The 12,594-nt window shown below is 40.4% G+C and overlaps 1 protein-coding gene across 8 annotated transcripts in view; it reads left to right on the forward strand.

Annotated features, from left to right (window-relative positions):
* KMT2A (lysine methyltransferase 2A) overlaps positions 1 to 12,594 on the forward strand; it is an 87,250-nt gene that overhangs the window by 34,011 nt on the left and 40,645 nt on the right. For all 8 annotated transcript variants that reach the window (XM_037882131.2, XM_037882126.2, XM_037882128.2 and 5 more), the window contains exons 3-10: positions 238 to 2,909; positions 4,333 to 4,510; positions 4,945 to 5,179; positions 6,594 to 6,658; positions 8,370 to 8,741; positions 9,470 to 9,543; positions 10,427 to 10,555; positions 11,499 to 11,612. In XM_037882131.2, coding sequence (XP_037738059.1) covers positions 238 to 2,909; positions 4,333 to 4,510; positions 4,945 to 5,179; positions 6,594 to 6,658; positions 8,370 to 8,741; positions 9,470 to 9,543; positions 10,427 to 10,555; positions 11,499 to 11,612 — 3,839 coding nt within the window. The remainder of the gene's footprint in view (positions 1 to 237; positions 2,910 to 4,332; positions 4,511 to 4,944; positions 5,180 to 6,593; positions 6,659 to 8,369; positions 8,742 to 9,469; positions 9,544 to 10,426; positions 10,556 to 11,498; positions 11,613 to 12,594) is intronic.

The following is a 12,594-nucleotide window of genomic DNA, read 5'->3' on the forward strand; positions in this document are numbered from 1 at the left end:
CCACGAAAGCTTATGCTCTAATAAATGTGTTAGTCTCTAAGGTGCCATAAGTACTCCTGTTCTTGTTATGTACAGTTCTTATTAATAAGTTGTATTCATAGGTGGATCAAAATTATGGTAGCTTGTTCTGTGCATGTAATGTGACTTGTGATGAGTAAAGTCAGATGTGACCTGGATAGTGTTGTAACAGCGTACAGAAAAGCCTAACGTGCTCTGCATTCTCTACTTCCCTCTCAGTGAAATCTAGTCCACGAAAACCTCGTAGGAGACCCAGAAGCAGTCCCGATCGAAGTTCAGCTGCACACTCAGACTCTTCATCAGTGTGTTCCCCCCTGAGCAAGTCTGAAACCATGTCCATGGAAAAGATAAAGAAGAAGGAAATTAAAAGTGGGGAAAAGAAACGAGGAAGACCTCCAGCACTTAGTAGTGTGAAGTTCAAGTTATCACAAGTAAAGGACATCTCCGATATTCATAAGGGGAGCAAAGAAGCAAAAGAGAATCTGAAGAAAATAAAAAGGGCACCATCCACTACATTTCAGCATGCTGCAAAAATCAAGAAGTTACGAACTGGTAAACTCTCCCCACTGAAGTCTAAATTCAAGACTGGGGGGAAACTTCAGATTGGGAGGAAAGCGGTTCAGATTGTGCGCAGGAGAGGAAGGCCACCCTCTTCAGAACGTTTAAAGACTGCCTCACCACTAATCATTAATTCACAGCTGGAGAAACCCCAGAGGGTACGTAAGGAGAAAGATGGCACACCACCACTCACAAAAGAAGAAAAGACTGCTGTCAGACAGAGCCCGCGCAGGATTAAGCCTGTTAGGATTATTCCTTCTACTAAGAGGACAGATGCAACAATTGCTAAGCAACTCTTGCAGAGGGCTAAAAAGGGGGCACAAAAGAAGATTGAGAAAGAAGCAGCTAAACTGCAGGGTAGAAAGGGAAGGACTCAGCTCAAAAACATCCGGCAGTTCATCATGCCAGTTGTGAGTGCTATCTCTTCGCGGATCATTAAAACACCCAAGCGATTCATTGAAGATGAAGACTATGATCCTCCTATAAAAATAGCTCGCCTCGAGTCCACACCAAACAGCAGGTTTAGTGCTACATCTTGTGGGTCCAGTGAAAAATCAAGTGCGGCTTCTCAGCACTCATCTCAGATGTCTTCAGATTCCTCACGATCTAGTAGTCCTAGTGTAGATACATCTACCGACTCTCAGGCGTCCGAGGAGATGCAGGCACTTTCCGAAGAACGCAGCAATACTCCAGAAGCTCATACCCCTTTACCTATTTCTCAGTCCCCAGAAAATGATAACGGTGATAGGAGAAGCAGGAGGTTTTCAATGTCAGAAAGGAGTTTCGGCCAAAGGGCAGCTAAAAAACTGTCAACCTTGCAAAGTGTGTCCCAGCAGCAGTCCTCTTCCTCTCCTCCTCCACCTCTGCTCACTCCTCCCCCACCATTACAGCCTGCTACTGGCATCTCAGACCACACACCTTGGCTTATGCCTCCAACGATACCATTGGCTTCACCTTTTCTGCCCACCTCTGCTGCACCCATGCAAGAGAAACGGAAATCAATTCTACGAGAACCAACATTCAGGTGGACCTCTCTGAAGCATTCTAGGTCAGAACCACAGTACTTTTCCTCAGCAAAGTATGCCAAAGAAGGTCTCATCCGTAAACCAGTATTTGATAACTTTAGACCTCCACCACTGACTCCAGAGGATGTTGGCTTTGCATCTGGTTTTTCAACATCTGGTGCTACGGCTCCAGCTCGCTTGTTTTCTGCTCTTCATTCTGGAACAAGATTTGATATGCACAAAAGAAGTCCTCTGCTTCGAGCTCCAAGATTCACTCCAAGTGAGGCCCACTCCAGAATTTTTGAATCTGTAACCTTGCCTTCATCTGTTAGTCGAACCACTGCAGGAACTTCTGTGACAGGCATATCTTCTAGGAAACGAAAGAGAAGAGTGTTTAGCCCGATCCGATCAGAACCCAGATCTCCTTCACACTCCATGAGGACAAGAAGTGGAAGACTTAGTACCTCTGACCTGACAACTCTCACCCCTCAATCTTCTGTCTCTTCCTCACTAACTAACATGTCTGTTAGTTCTCTTGCCACTAGTGCCTTAAACTCAACTTTTACTTTTTCTTCCCATCCCCTGACCCAGTCTGGGGAATCAGCAGAGAGAAGCCAGAGACCAAGGAAGCAGATCAGCACTCCAGCTGAGCCTTTCTCATCCACTAATCCTACTCCTCTCTTTCCCTGGTTCACACCAAGTCCCCAGACAGAGAGAGGGAGAAATAAAGACAGGGCTACAGAGGAACTGTCCAAAGATAAAGACGTTGACAAAAGTGTGGAAAAGGACAAGAGCAGAGAGAAAGACAGAGAAAGAGAAAAAGAGAACAAACGCGAATCGAGAAAAGAGAAAAGGAAAAAAGGGTTAGAAATTCAAAGTAGCTCTGCTTTGTTTCCTGTAGGTAGAGTGTCCAAAGAAAAAGTTGTTAATGAAGATGTTGCAGCAGCATCTTCAGTTAAAAAAGCTGCGGGGCGGAAGAAGTCTTCAGCAATAGATCCTGTGGCAGATGCTTCCGCTGTGGCTCTTGTAGATATGACAGCTGGCAAAACCAAAATGCCTAAGAAAGGTAGAGGGGGCTTAGAAAAATCAGATCTAAACCTAAGCCCCACTGTTCCGCCCCTGGAGAAAGACAAAGCCCTATGCCTCTCTGCTCCTTCGTCAAGCACTGTTAAACATTCCACTTCCTCCATCAGCTCTATGTTGGCTCAAGCGGACAAACTTCCAATGACTGATAAGAGGGTGGCTAGTCTCCTAAAAAAGGCTAAAGCCCAGCTGTACAAGATTGAGAAGAGCAAATCCCTCAAACAAGCAGATCAGCCAAAAGCACAGGTATTCTTTCAGACTTATTTATGAGAGGGCTTTATGGTGCCTTTTGTTTTGTACTTGGATTGAAAATTGTTAATGTCATTCAGACGCTGAAAGAGAACAAATAGCATATTAATTTGAATAATGGTTAGAGCAACAGATGGTAACTAATTTGAAAATGAGAAGCACTGGGCAGAAGTTGAGGGGGAGATAAAGCTGCTGGAGTCAGTTCAGGATGGAGCTGCACACATTTTCTGAGAACAGTGCAGTGTAATTGCTTAGTAGATTTTTCTGGCTAAATCTGATGGAGATGTTCTTCGAGTGTATTTTGAGCTTATAAAGGCAAGGCTATGGTGAATCATATAGTCATCTCTTGCCCCTTGATGTATGTTTCTGGTACCCCACTTGCTTACAAAGCTGGCATCCAAAAATGACAGTGGTCCTGATCTGGTTTTTGTTTAAGGTGCGTATTGCCATGATCTCTGTCTTGTGGGATGGAAGTGAGATCCCATGAGATTTTGCATCTAAAGAAATGGGACCTCACACATCTCTCCTTCTTGGCCCCAGTGTTCTTTCAAATGCTCTCACTGTAGTCCATTTTGGCTACTAAAAAAGTAGACAACATACAGACGCATTTTCAGGTAATGGTTCCTATTTTTGGTTTAAACCAGAATTTGGCTTCTTGTCAGTGGTAATATTCAGGAATTGTGGAAAATAGATTTTTGAGTAGAAAACCTCCAAAGTTTTTCTCCCTGCCATCAGGTTCTGCACCCTCCCACTTGTCTACTCTATACCACTCCATGCATTGTTGGCCGGTTTCACATAAAGGAAAAACGACTTGTTCCTAAAATTCAGCTTTGTGGGAGTACATTTGTTCATCAGAAATACCCCTGAATCTTTGGGGGGCAAATCCTGGGGAAAAAAATTAAATTACTCGATTTCTTTTAACAGCAGGGATTAGAAGCTGGTTGTGCTGTAATTTCTAGAACCTTATAAAGGGGAATACAGCCTTATTTTCATATGTCCCACTGACTACAAGGCTTTCAAACAGCCTGATCCACTTCTCTGTCGGGGTAATTAGACTGGTAGGATGCTTTAGCCTCTTTTATCCTAATTATACATGCCAGCTCTGATGTTTTGGTACTGATGCATTTTACATGAGTATATAGTATTAAGGAATTCAGGTCCTTGAAGTAAGAGGTTAAAATTGGTTATGGAACTTTAGTAAAAATAATAAGTGTTCTGCTTTACTGTTCTCTAAAGTACATCTTCACTAGGAAGGAGGCTGTGAAAACTATGGCTGACTCTCAAATTCTTATGTGACCTGCAGTTTGAACATCTGGTGTGAACCGCTGTCTTTTTCTTTAAGTGTGCTTGTTGTATTTTCCAAGTACACTCAGAATGCCTTCTTCAGAAATGCATATGTTCTTGCACACCTGAAACTTAGGGTCAAGAGAGTGATTCATCAGAGACTTCAGTGCGAGGACCACGAATAAAACATGTCTGCAGGAGGGCGGCTGTAGCACTAGGCCGTAAGCGGGCAGTGTTTCCTGATGACATGCCTACTCTGAGTGCCTTACCATGGGAAGAACGAGAGAAGATATTGTCTTCCATGGGGAATGATGGTAAGTTCAAGATTTTTCATCGTGGGGTCTGTGGGTGCATACAAAATTTTTGATGCTGTTGCCCATTAGTTTAGTTTCTTGTGGGGCAATACTTATATGGTTGAATATATGTTTCTATAGAATGGACAACATGTGCATAAGATTATACAGGGGAAGGTCTGAGTTAAACAGATTTCAGATATTTTGAATAAACTTCTGGTCTAAAAGGTAATTCACTAATCTGTTGACCTGTGTTCATTTGATATTTCATGGCACAAAAGTTTTATAAGTTTTTCTCATCTAAAATCTTAAACAAAAAAACACTCAATTTGTATGACTCTGAGGATGACCTTACACTTTTGATGGGATGGATGATTTCTGAGTAAACTTGAGACTTCTGAAATGGTGTTGGTGGCCGCTGAATTCACAGCAGTTTTTTTTTTTTTTTTTGACAGATAAGTCATCAATAGCTGGCTCAGAAGAGGCTGAACCCCTTGCTCCACCTATCAAACCAATTAAGCCAGTTACCAGAAACAAGGCACCCCAAGAGCCTCCAGTGAAGAAAGGTCGGCGCTCAAGGCGCTGTGGGCAGTGCCCAGGCTGCCAGGTCCCAGAGGACTGTGGTGTCTGTACTAACTGTCTAGACAAACCGAAGTTTGGTGGACGCAACATAAAGAAACAGTGCTGCAAGTAAGTGTATATTTGACAAGCTGTTTAGCTAACCCTTGCGTTGAGAGAGGAAGCCCTGGGATTATAGGTGGAGATTTTCTCATTCACTGTTTAGAAGCAGAGTTGACAGGCTTTGAAGGGAATCCCTTTTGTTCAGTCTTGGCTGGTGTTGGGTAGAGGTAGGTAAAGGGCAAAAGAAAGTAAAATTGCTGGAGTATTTTTGCTCTCAGTTGTGGACACCCGTTCTTCTCTACAGCTCCGCCTGCCCTACTCCACCCCCCAAAAAAACTTGAAAGAGGATTGTAAGGCATGTGATATAGGAAAATGCACTGATAATAATTGCAGGCAACACCTGTACAATAATTGCAGGCAAGATTGAAATGTATTTTCTCAGATAATATGTAGAGAAGTGGATTTCTCGCAGCGTATGATGTTTCTCCAGTGTGTCTTTAACATGCAGTGAAGGAAATTCTGGACATTGGCTGAAAATGTAACTTTTTTTTCTTGATCCTTTTTATCAGTTTATCTAAACATTTTTGTGTACAAACATCCCTGGATTTGGAATTTTCCTTCCTCCTTTCTACAGTCTCTGCATTAGACTGGTTTTACCAGCCTGGATAGTCTGTTTGAGAAGGCAGCAAGTGAAGTGGCAGAAGTAAAGATTGTTGTGATATAAAGGCTATTTATAAAGTATAGCTGTGAGAATTGCTGCATAGCATGCATCTGTGTGAAAACAGTCTGCAGAGTACAATCTGTAAGTAGTCTGTCTCCAAGCAGGTTTGCCCTGGCCCTGGACAAGATTTCAAAACCCGGGGTCCTGCTGCAAGAGCTAAAGGAGAAACAAACGTTAACTGAGTAGACAACAGATATTGTATTCTTAATTTTACATGAAATCTAGGAGTTTAAGTTATGGCAAAATAACAACTTGATGACCTTGTCTCATGCCACTCTGTATAAATGAAGGGGCAGTTCCCATGTGGGAAGGATTCCTTTCTTATGAACCAAGTCCAAATTAAATCACCAAATGGTTGGACCCACCCTAATTAGCCTTAATCAAAATTCAGAGAACTTGCAGTTGATAGATTTGACATTGTTTTCCAGATCTTTTAAGTGTATCATGGGACTTCTATGCCTCTCAAATCCTAGTATATGAGAAAGGGAACTGATAGAGATATCACCATGATGGTGACAGAGCCACTCCATTTCTTGTGGCACTAGTCACATACCTTTGCATTGGATGATTGTAGTTATTATGAGCCAAACAGAAACTCTAGGATTCCTTAGCCTTAACACTTTTGAAGAAAAAATGAATGGTTCAAAAATGGGAATGGGAATATTGACTGGAGAAAAGGCTTTTTCAGCAGAAAACCCTGCTGAAGGGTGCTGCTGTCCTATATCAGTTTCTGATTGTTCCAACTTATCCCTTTCATCTCAGGATGAGGAAATGCCAGAATCTGCAATGGATGCCTTCAAAGGCCTATCTCCAGAAGCAAGCTAAAGGTATGCAGTGTGTATAATGGACCATCCTTTTGGCAGGGCCACAACTTCTAGAATCATGGTGCTATATAGCATTTTCATTCTCTAAATCTCTAGATTGCCTTCCTTTTTGTGATTTTTGGCTGTTATAATGAAACTTTGATACATTTCCTCTCCACTCCATTTTTAACTCCCTGCATGCTAAACACTGAACTCTTAAAAGTATGTGTCTTGGCCACTGTGAGCTTCTCAAGCTAAGTTGCTGAACTCTTTGAACTTGCTGTGCAAAATTTCCTTTTTTTCGTACAGTTAACGTAAGAAGGATCCATGTCATGCTACAGAAAGATTGGTCCATAAGAATACAGAACCAACTTACTAGAACAGTGGTTGTAGCATAGGTTATTGAACATGTCCATTTGACTGCCTATGTGCATTTCTTTTAGAGCACTGAGCCACTTTTTATGCCAAGGAACTCCAATATGAGAGTTCTGAGAACAGAATACGTTTTGTTCCTTGTTTGTATATAATTGTAAAATGAGATGGGTGGCTTGAAATCACATAATTGCATCTGACTTTTATTTTATTTGTTCCTTTTCTTCATAGGAACATAGCTGCCATATTGGGTCAGTATCTGGGCAGGATACAGCCCAGTATTCTGTCTCTGACAGTGGCCCATACCAGCGCTTCAGGGGAGGGTACAGAACAGGGCAATTCTGGAGTGATCCATTCCTGTCTTCTGTCAGTCAGAGGTTTAGGGTCACCCTCAGTGTGGATTTGCATCCATGACCATCTTGGCTAATAGCCATTGATGGACCTACCCTATGGGAACTTTATCCAGTTCTTTTTTTGAATCTAGTCATACTTTTGGCCATCACAACATTCCTTGGCAATAAGCTATGTGAACAAGTACTTCCTCTTCTTTGTATTAAACCTGCTGCCTATTAATTTCTTCAGGTGACCTCTGGTTTTTGTATTGTAGGAAAGGGTGTAAATAACATCTCTCTGTTCATTCTTTCCGTTCCATTAATAATTTTATAGACCTCTATCAGATCCCTCCACCCCTTTAGTAATCTCTTTTCTAAGATGAACAGCTCTAATCATTTTAGTCTCTCCTCATGTGAAAGCTGTTACACACCCTTGATCATCTTTGTTGCTCTTCTCTGAACCTTTTCCAGTCCAACTGTGTCTTTTTTTGAGATCAGGTGACTAGAACTGGACACTGTTTGAAATGTGGGCACATCATGGATTTATATAGTGTCATTATAATATTTTCATTTATTTTCTGTCCCTTTCCTAATAGTTCCTAACATAGCGTTAGCCTTTTTGATTGCTGCTGCACATTGAGCTGTTCTCAAAGAACTATCCACAGTGACTCCAAGGTCTTTCGTGGCTTGTAACAGCTAATTTAGAACTCCTCATTGTATATGTATTTTTGGGATTATTTTTTCCAACGTGCATTACTTTGCACTTATCAATGTTGAATTTAGTTTGCCAGTTTGTTACCCAGTTTTGTGAGATCCCTCTGTAATTCCTCACAATCAGCTTTGGACTTAACAATCTTGAATAATTTTTTATAGCCTACAAATTTTGTCAAATCACCATTCACCCCCTTTTCCAGACCATTAATGAATATGTTGAACCCGACAGGTCCCAGTACAAATCCTTCAGGGATCCTGCTGTTTACTTCTCTCCTTTGTGAAAACTGATAATTTACTTCCTACCTTTTGTTTCATAGTTGTGAAAAAGAAAGAGAAGAAATCCAAGACCAATGAAAAGAAAGAGAGCCATTCTGGGAAGAACCAAGTGGATTCTGGACAGAAACCAGCTCCTCAGACTGTTTTAGCAAAAGAAGATAATGCCTTGAAGAAGAGCAGTGAACCTGCCCGAAAGCCAAGTGAGGAGAAGAATGAAGAGGGAAATACCTCTGTCCCAGTGTTGGAATCCAAACAGGTCACTGCTTCTGGTGCCAGAAAAACTGGCAAACAGGCACCCCAGCCATTGCAAGTTCCCCTTTGTCAGCCGCCTAGCTCAGGACCACTGAAAAAAGAAGTACCTAAAACCATCCCTAGCGAGCCCAAGAAAAAACAGACACCCCAACCAGAATTAGGTAAATGAACAAATGTAATGAAAATAATCAGTCACTTGTTCAAAAACAAACTAAAAACTAGATTATTTTGTAACAACTGAGAGTCTTGTATATTGAATATTAAACATCACTGAACAGTATAAAACTGGAAAATATTTTATATACTGGTGGTATCACTCTAAAATGTTTTGGGAGGTGTTTGTTATTTAAATTGGATTTCTTTACATTAAACTTAATATGTGTGTAGGAAGGGATAAGGATGTCTTATCTTTATGTTTGAGTTTCCCATTCAAACCCTGGTAACCTTAAAACAGAGTTTTATAGTGTTTAGTTAAACTTTTGTTATTATCCATAAGTGGCACATCACAGTAGAGTGAAAGTGCTAAACAAAGAAGAGAATCCCTACCTGAAAAAGTGTAGTCTAACAGATATGGACTGTTACTATATGGGCAGTTTTGGGGCAGTGTGTCAGCATTGCATATGTTATGCTCTGGGGAATCAGGTGGGTTTTCAGGAGCACTTTTGTGGGGAGTGCATGTTTGCTGTGTTGTTTAGGAGGCTGCTTAAAGCACAAATGGTGGTGTCTAGTCACTAAAAAGAGATAAGGGAGCAGTTGGGAGTAAAGATTGGGCAGATCAGGGAGCAAGACCTAAAATATCTTTTCCTCAAGTGCATTATTTCTCTTCTGTTTCCTGGAAGTGGTTATTCGTTCCAAGATCTAAATATGTGATTTTTCTTTCCTTCCCTAGGCATAGAGCAAAGCAAACAGAAGAAAGTTACTCCCCGTCCAAGTTTCCCTGTGAAACAGAAACCAAAAGAAAAGGTGAGACTATTTTTTTTACTACATATTCAGCAAATTACAAGAATTTCAAACTTATTTTCTATTGTCAAATACCAGTGTGCAACCCTAACTTACCTTGTTGTGGGCTTTTCATGATTAGGTAAAGTTATTACTGTGAACAGCATTTTTAGAATTAAACCCAACCAGAATTAAATTCAGTTTCTTACCCCCGGAATGTCAATCTAAAACAGACTTCAATTTGATTGCTATCATGTTTCCGGATCCTTTTAGACACTTTTAAAGGAAGAAGTTTCCATTACGTGTCCCAAGGGCAGAGTTTGCGGCTTCTTACCCTCCAGACAAGCCTTACAGATGTAAAAGGCTCCTCCTACCTCCATCGTACGAAGTCCGCAAAAGACATGACATGCATTAAAGACATAATTGATGCATGTCAACTTGTTTGACTAAGAAATCTAAGTAACTGCAAAAATGAGTTCCATTTTAACTAACAAAATATGAACAATTTTAATTTTTAAAAACAAGTGTGATGTTTCCTTTGAAAAACAAACGAAACTGCCCATTTTTTAATTCCGTTTTAAAAAAAAAAGGAAAAATTTGGATAGACATTGATTACCCACAGAGCTGCCACACCATAGTAAGTTTAAATAGCAGCATTGTCTTGGATGATAGAATGTCGTGATTTTTAGAATGCAATACAACAAGCATAATTCTGTGCATAAAGTGCTCTAAAAAGGGTTTGCAAAACTGATCATCTGCTTCCACTTTCTGTAAGAACCTTAGTTCTGAGATGCACTCAGTCTCTTTGTATAAGAATTATCAAAGATTTGTTTACTCTGGTCAGTCCTTTCTTAAAATAGTTATTTGGGGTTGGAATAAATGCAAATGTCTTTTCTTTAATCTTTAGGAAAAACCTCCTCCAGTCAACAAGCCAGAGAACAGCACACTAAATTTGCTCAGTACTCTGTCAAATGGAAGCAGTTCCAAGCAAAAGGCACCTACGGATGGAGTCCACAGGATCAGAGTGGACTTCAAGGTAAGGGGGTCAAATATCATAGAAATATTTTGAGTGTAATTGGCTGTAAAATAAACATTGGAGCTGTTTTTTCCCTCAGGAATACTATTCTTGACTTTTTAAGTTAGTGATGTACTGTGGTATGCTCTATCCTAAGATGGTATCAATAGGAACCTCAGTATTTCTCTGAAAAGTTTTTCTGCTGTTGGAAATTCTTCCATCTTCTTTATTACAACATCAGTGTTGGATGAAGAGACTATTAGAACTTTAAACAGTAATTCTCAATCTGAGAGCAAGAATGGATGGACAGGAGTAACATTGTCAAGGAAGTAATTTCATCAAGGTGGAATGTAAAACCATGACAGCTACTTGAGTCAAGAGAATTTGGATATTCTATTAATCCTGTGTTATTCACAGCAGCAGTGGGATATGTTTGGGAGTTTAACAGTTGAATTTTTGCATCTTTTTTTTTTACATTAGTCACTTAAATATATAACATAATCAGCACTTTCCTAATCCACCCTGGGAGTGGTAGTCTCTCTTCTCAAGCCCCTCAAGAAAAGTTTTAAAAGCAGAGGGTGTACTGAGGTCTTATATTTCTTAAACTTCATACTTTTTAAAATATATTACAGTAAACTGTAAAGTATGGTCAGATTAATTAAAACAGAATTGTGAATATTAGTGTATAAAGTACACCTTGTGATATGTTGTTCTTATGTTCACTTACTAATACACAAATGTGTCAGTTACAGTGGGTCCACTCATTAGCAAGAATTAGTAAGATGTGATTTCTGTTTTTAATGTATGTTATATTACTTGGACCTAAAGTATGAGTTTTTAAATGTTTTGAAACTGAAGCTGCTTAGGTACGCTGACTAACAGCAGTTGTGCAAATGTTGTGCTATACTTTTTTCCTATTGTTGCATTTTTCTTTTGTGCTTGATGTACCCTTTTGTGCTTTCAGGAGGATTGTGAAGTGGAGAACGTTTGGGAGATGGGCGGGTTAGGCATTCTGACCTCGGTACCTATCACTCCCAGAGTGGTCTGCTTTCTCTGTGCCAGCAGTGGACACGTGGAGGTAAACCATCTTGTTCTGCTGTTGATCTTAGAATGTTTACAAGCACCAAAGTATTCAGCAATTGTGTATGCATTTCCTTTTTTGTGAAATCATGTAAAACGAGGAAATTCAGGCTAGAAGCTGTAACTCCATCCTTTGCTAACCCCATTGTGTCCCACAGTATCTAAACACATGGTATACAAAATCAGCTACTGTTTGAAGAGTTCTGTAGTCCTCCAAAAGAAGTGATCTGATCTATGTTAGGTATTAGGGTAACGTTTTTAAAAACACCTAAGTCCCATTTTCAAACATGACTTAGGAACACAAATCTCATTGAAAGTCAGTGAGACTTAGATGCTTTTGAAAATTTTGCCTCACAGGTATCTCAGCCTGTTCAAGGTTGCATGCAGTAGGGGATATAAAAAGAAAAGGAGTACTTGTGGCACCTTAGAGACTAACCAGTTTATTTGAGCATGAGCTTTCGTGAGCTACAGCTCACTTCATCGGATGCATAGCATATCGTGGAAACTGCAGAAGACATTATATACACACAGAGACCATGAAACAAAACTTCCTCCCACCTCACTCCCCCGCTGGCAACAGCTTATCTAAAGTGATCCTCAAGTAGAGCCATTTCCAGCACAAATCCAGGTTTTCTCACCCTTCCCCCCCCCCCACACACACACACATACAAATTCACTCTCCTGCTGGCAACAGCCCATCCCCCTTTGAAACCCCTCTTTATAATGCGCATGATAATCAAGGTGGGTCACCTCCAGCACTAATCCAGGTGGATATGTTTGTCCCTGAAAAAATGCCTGTCGTGCTTTGTGACCACCTAGACACAACAGGGCACCAGTTGAAACTTCTGAGTAGGGCTGTCAAACGACAACAAAAATTAATCGTGCAATAACTCGCGCTGTTAAACAACAATAATAGAATACCATTTATTTAAGTATTTTTAGATGTTTTCTACATTTTCAAATGTATTGACTTCAGTTAC

This window comes from Chelonia mydas, chromosome 22 (assembly GCF_015237465.2).
Source record: "Chelonia mydas isolate rCheMyd1 chromosome 22, rCheMyd1.pri.v2, whole genome shotgun sequence".
In the NCBI taxonomy this organism is placed as follows: domain Eukaryota; kingdom Metazoa; phylum Chordata; order Testudines; family Cheloniidae; genus Chelonia; species Chelonia mydas.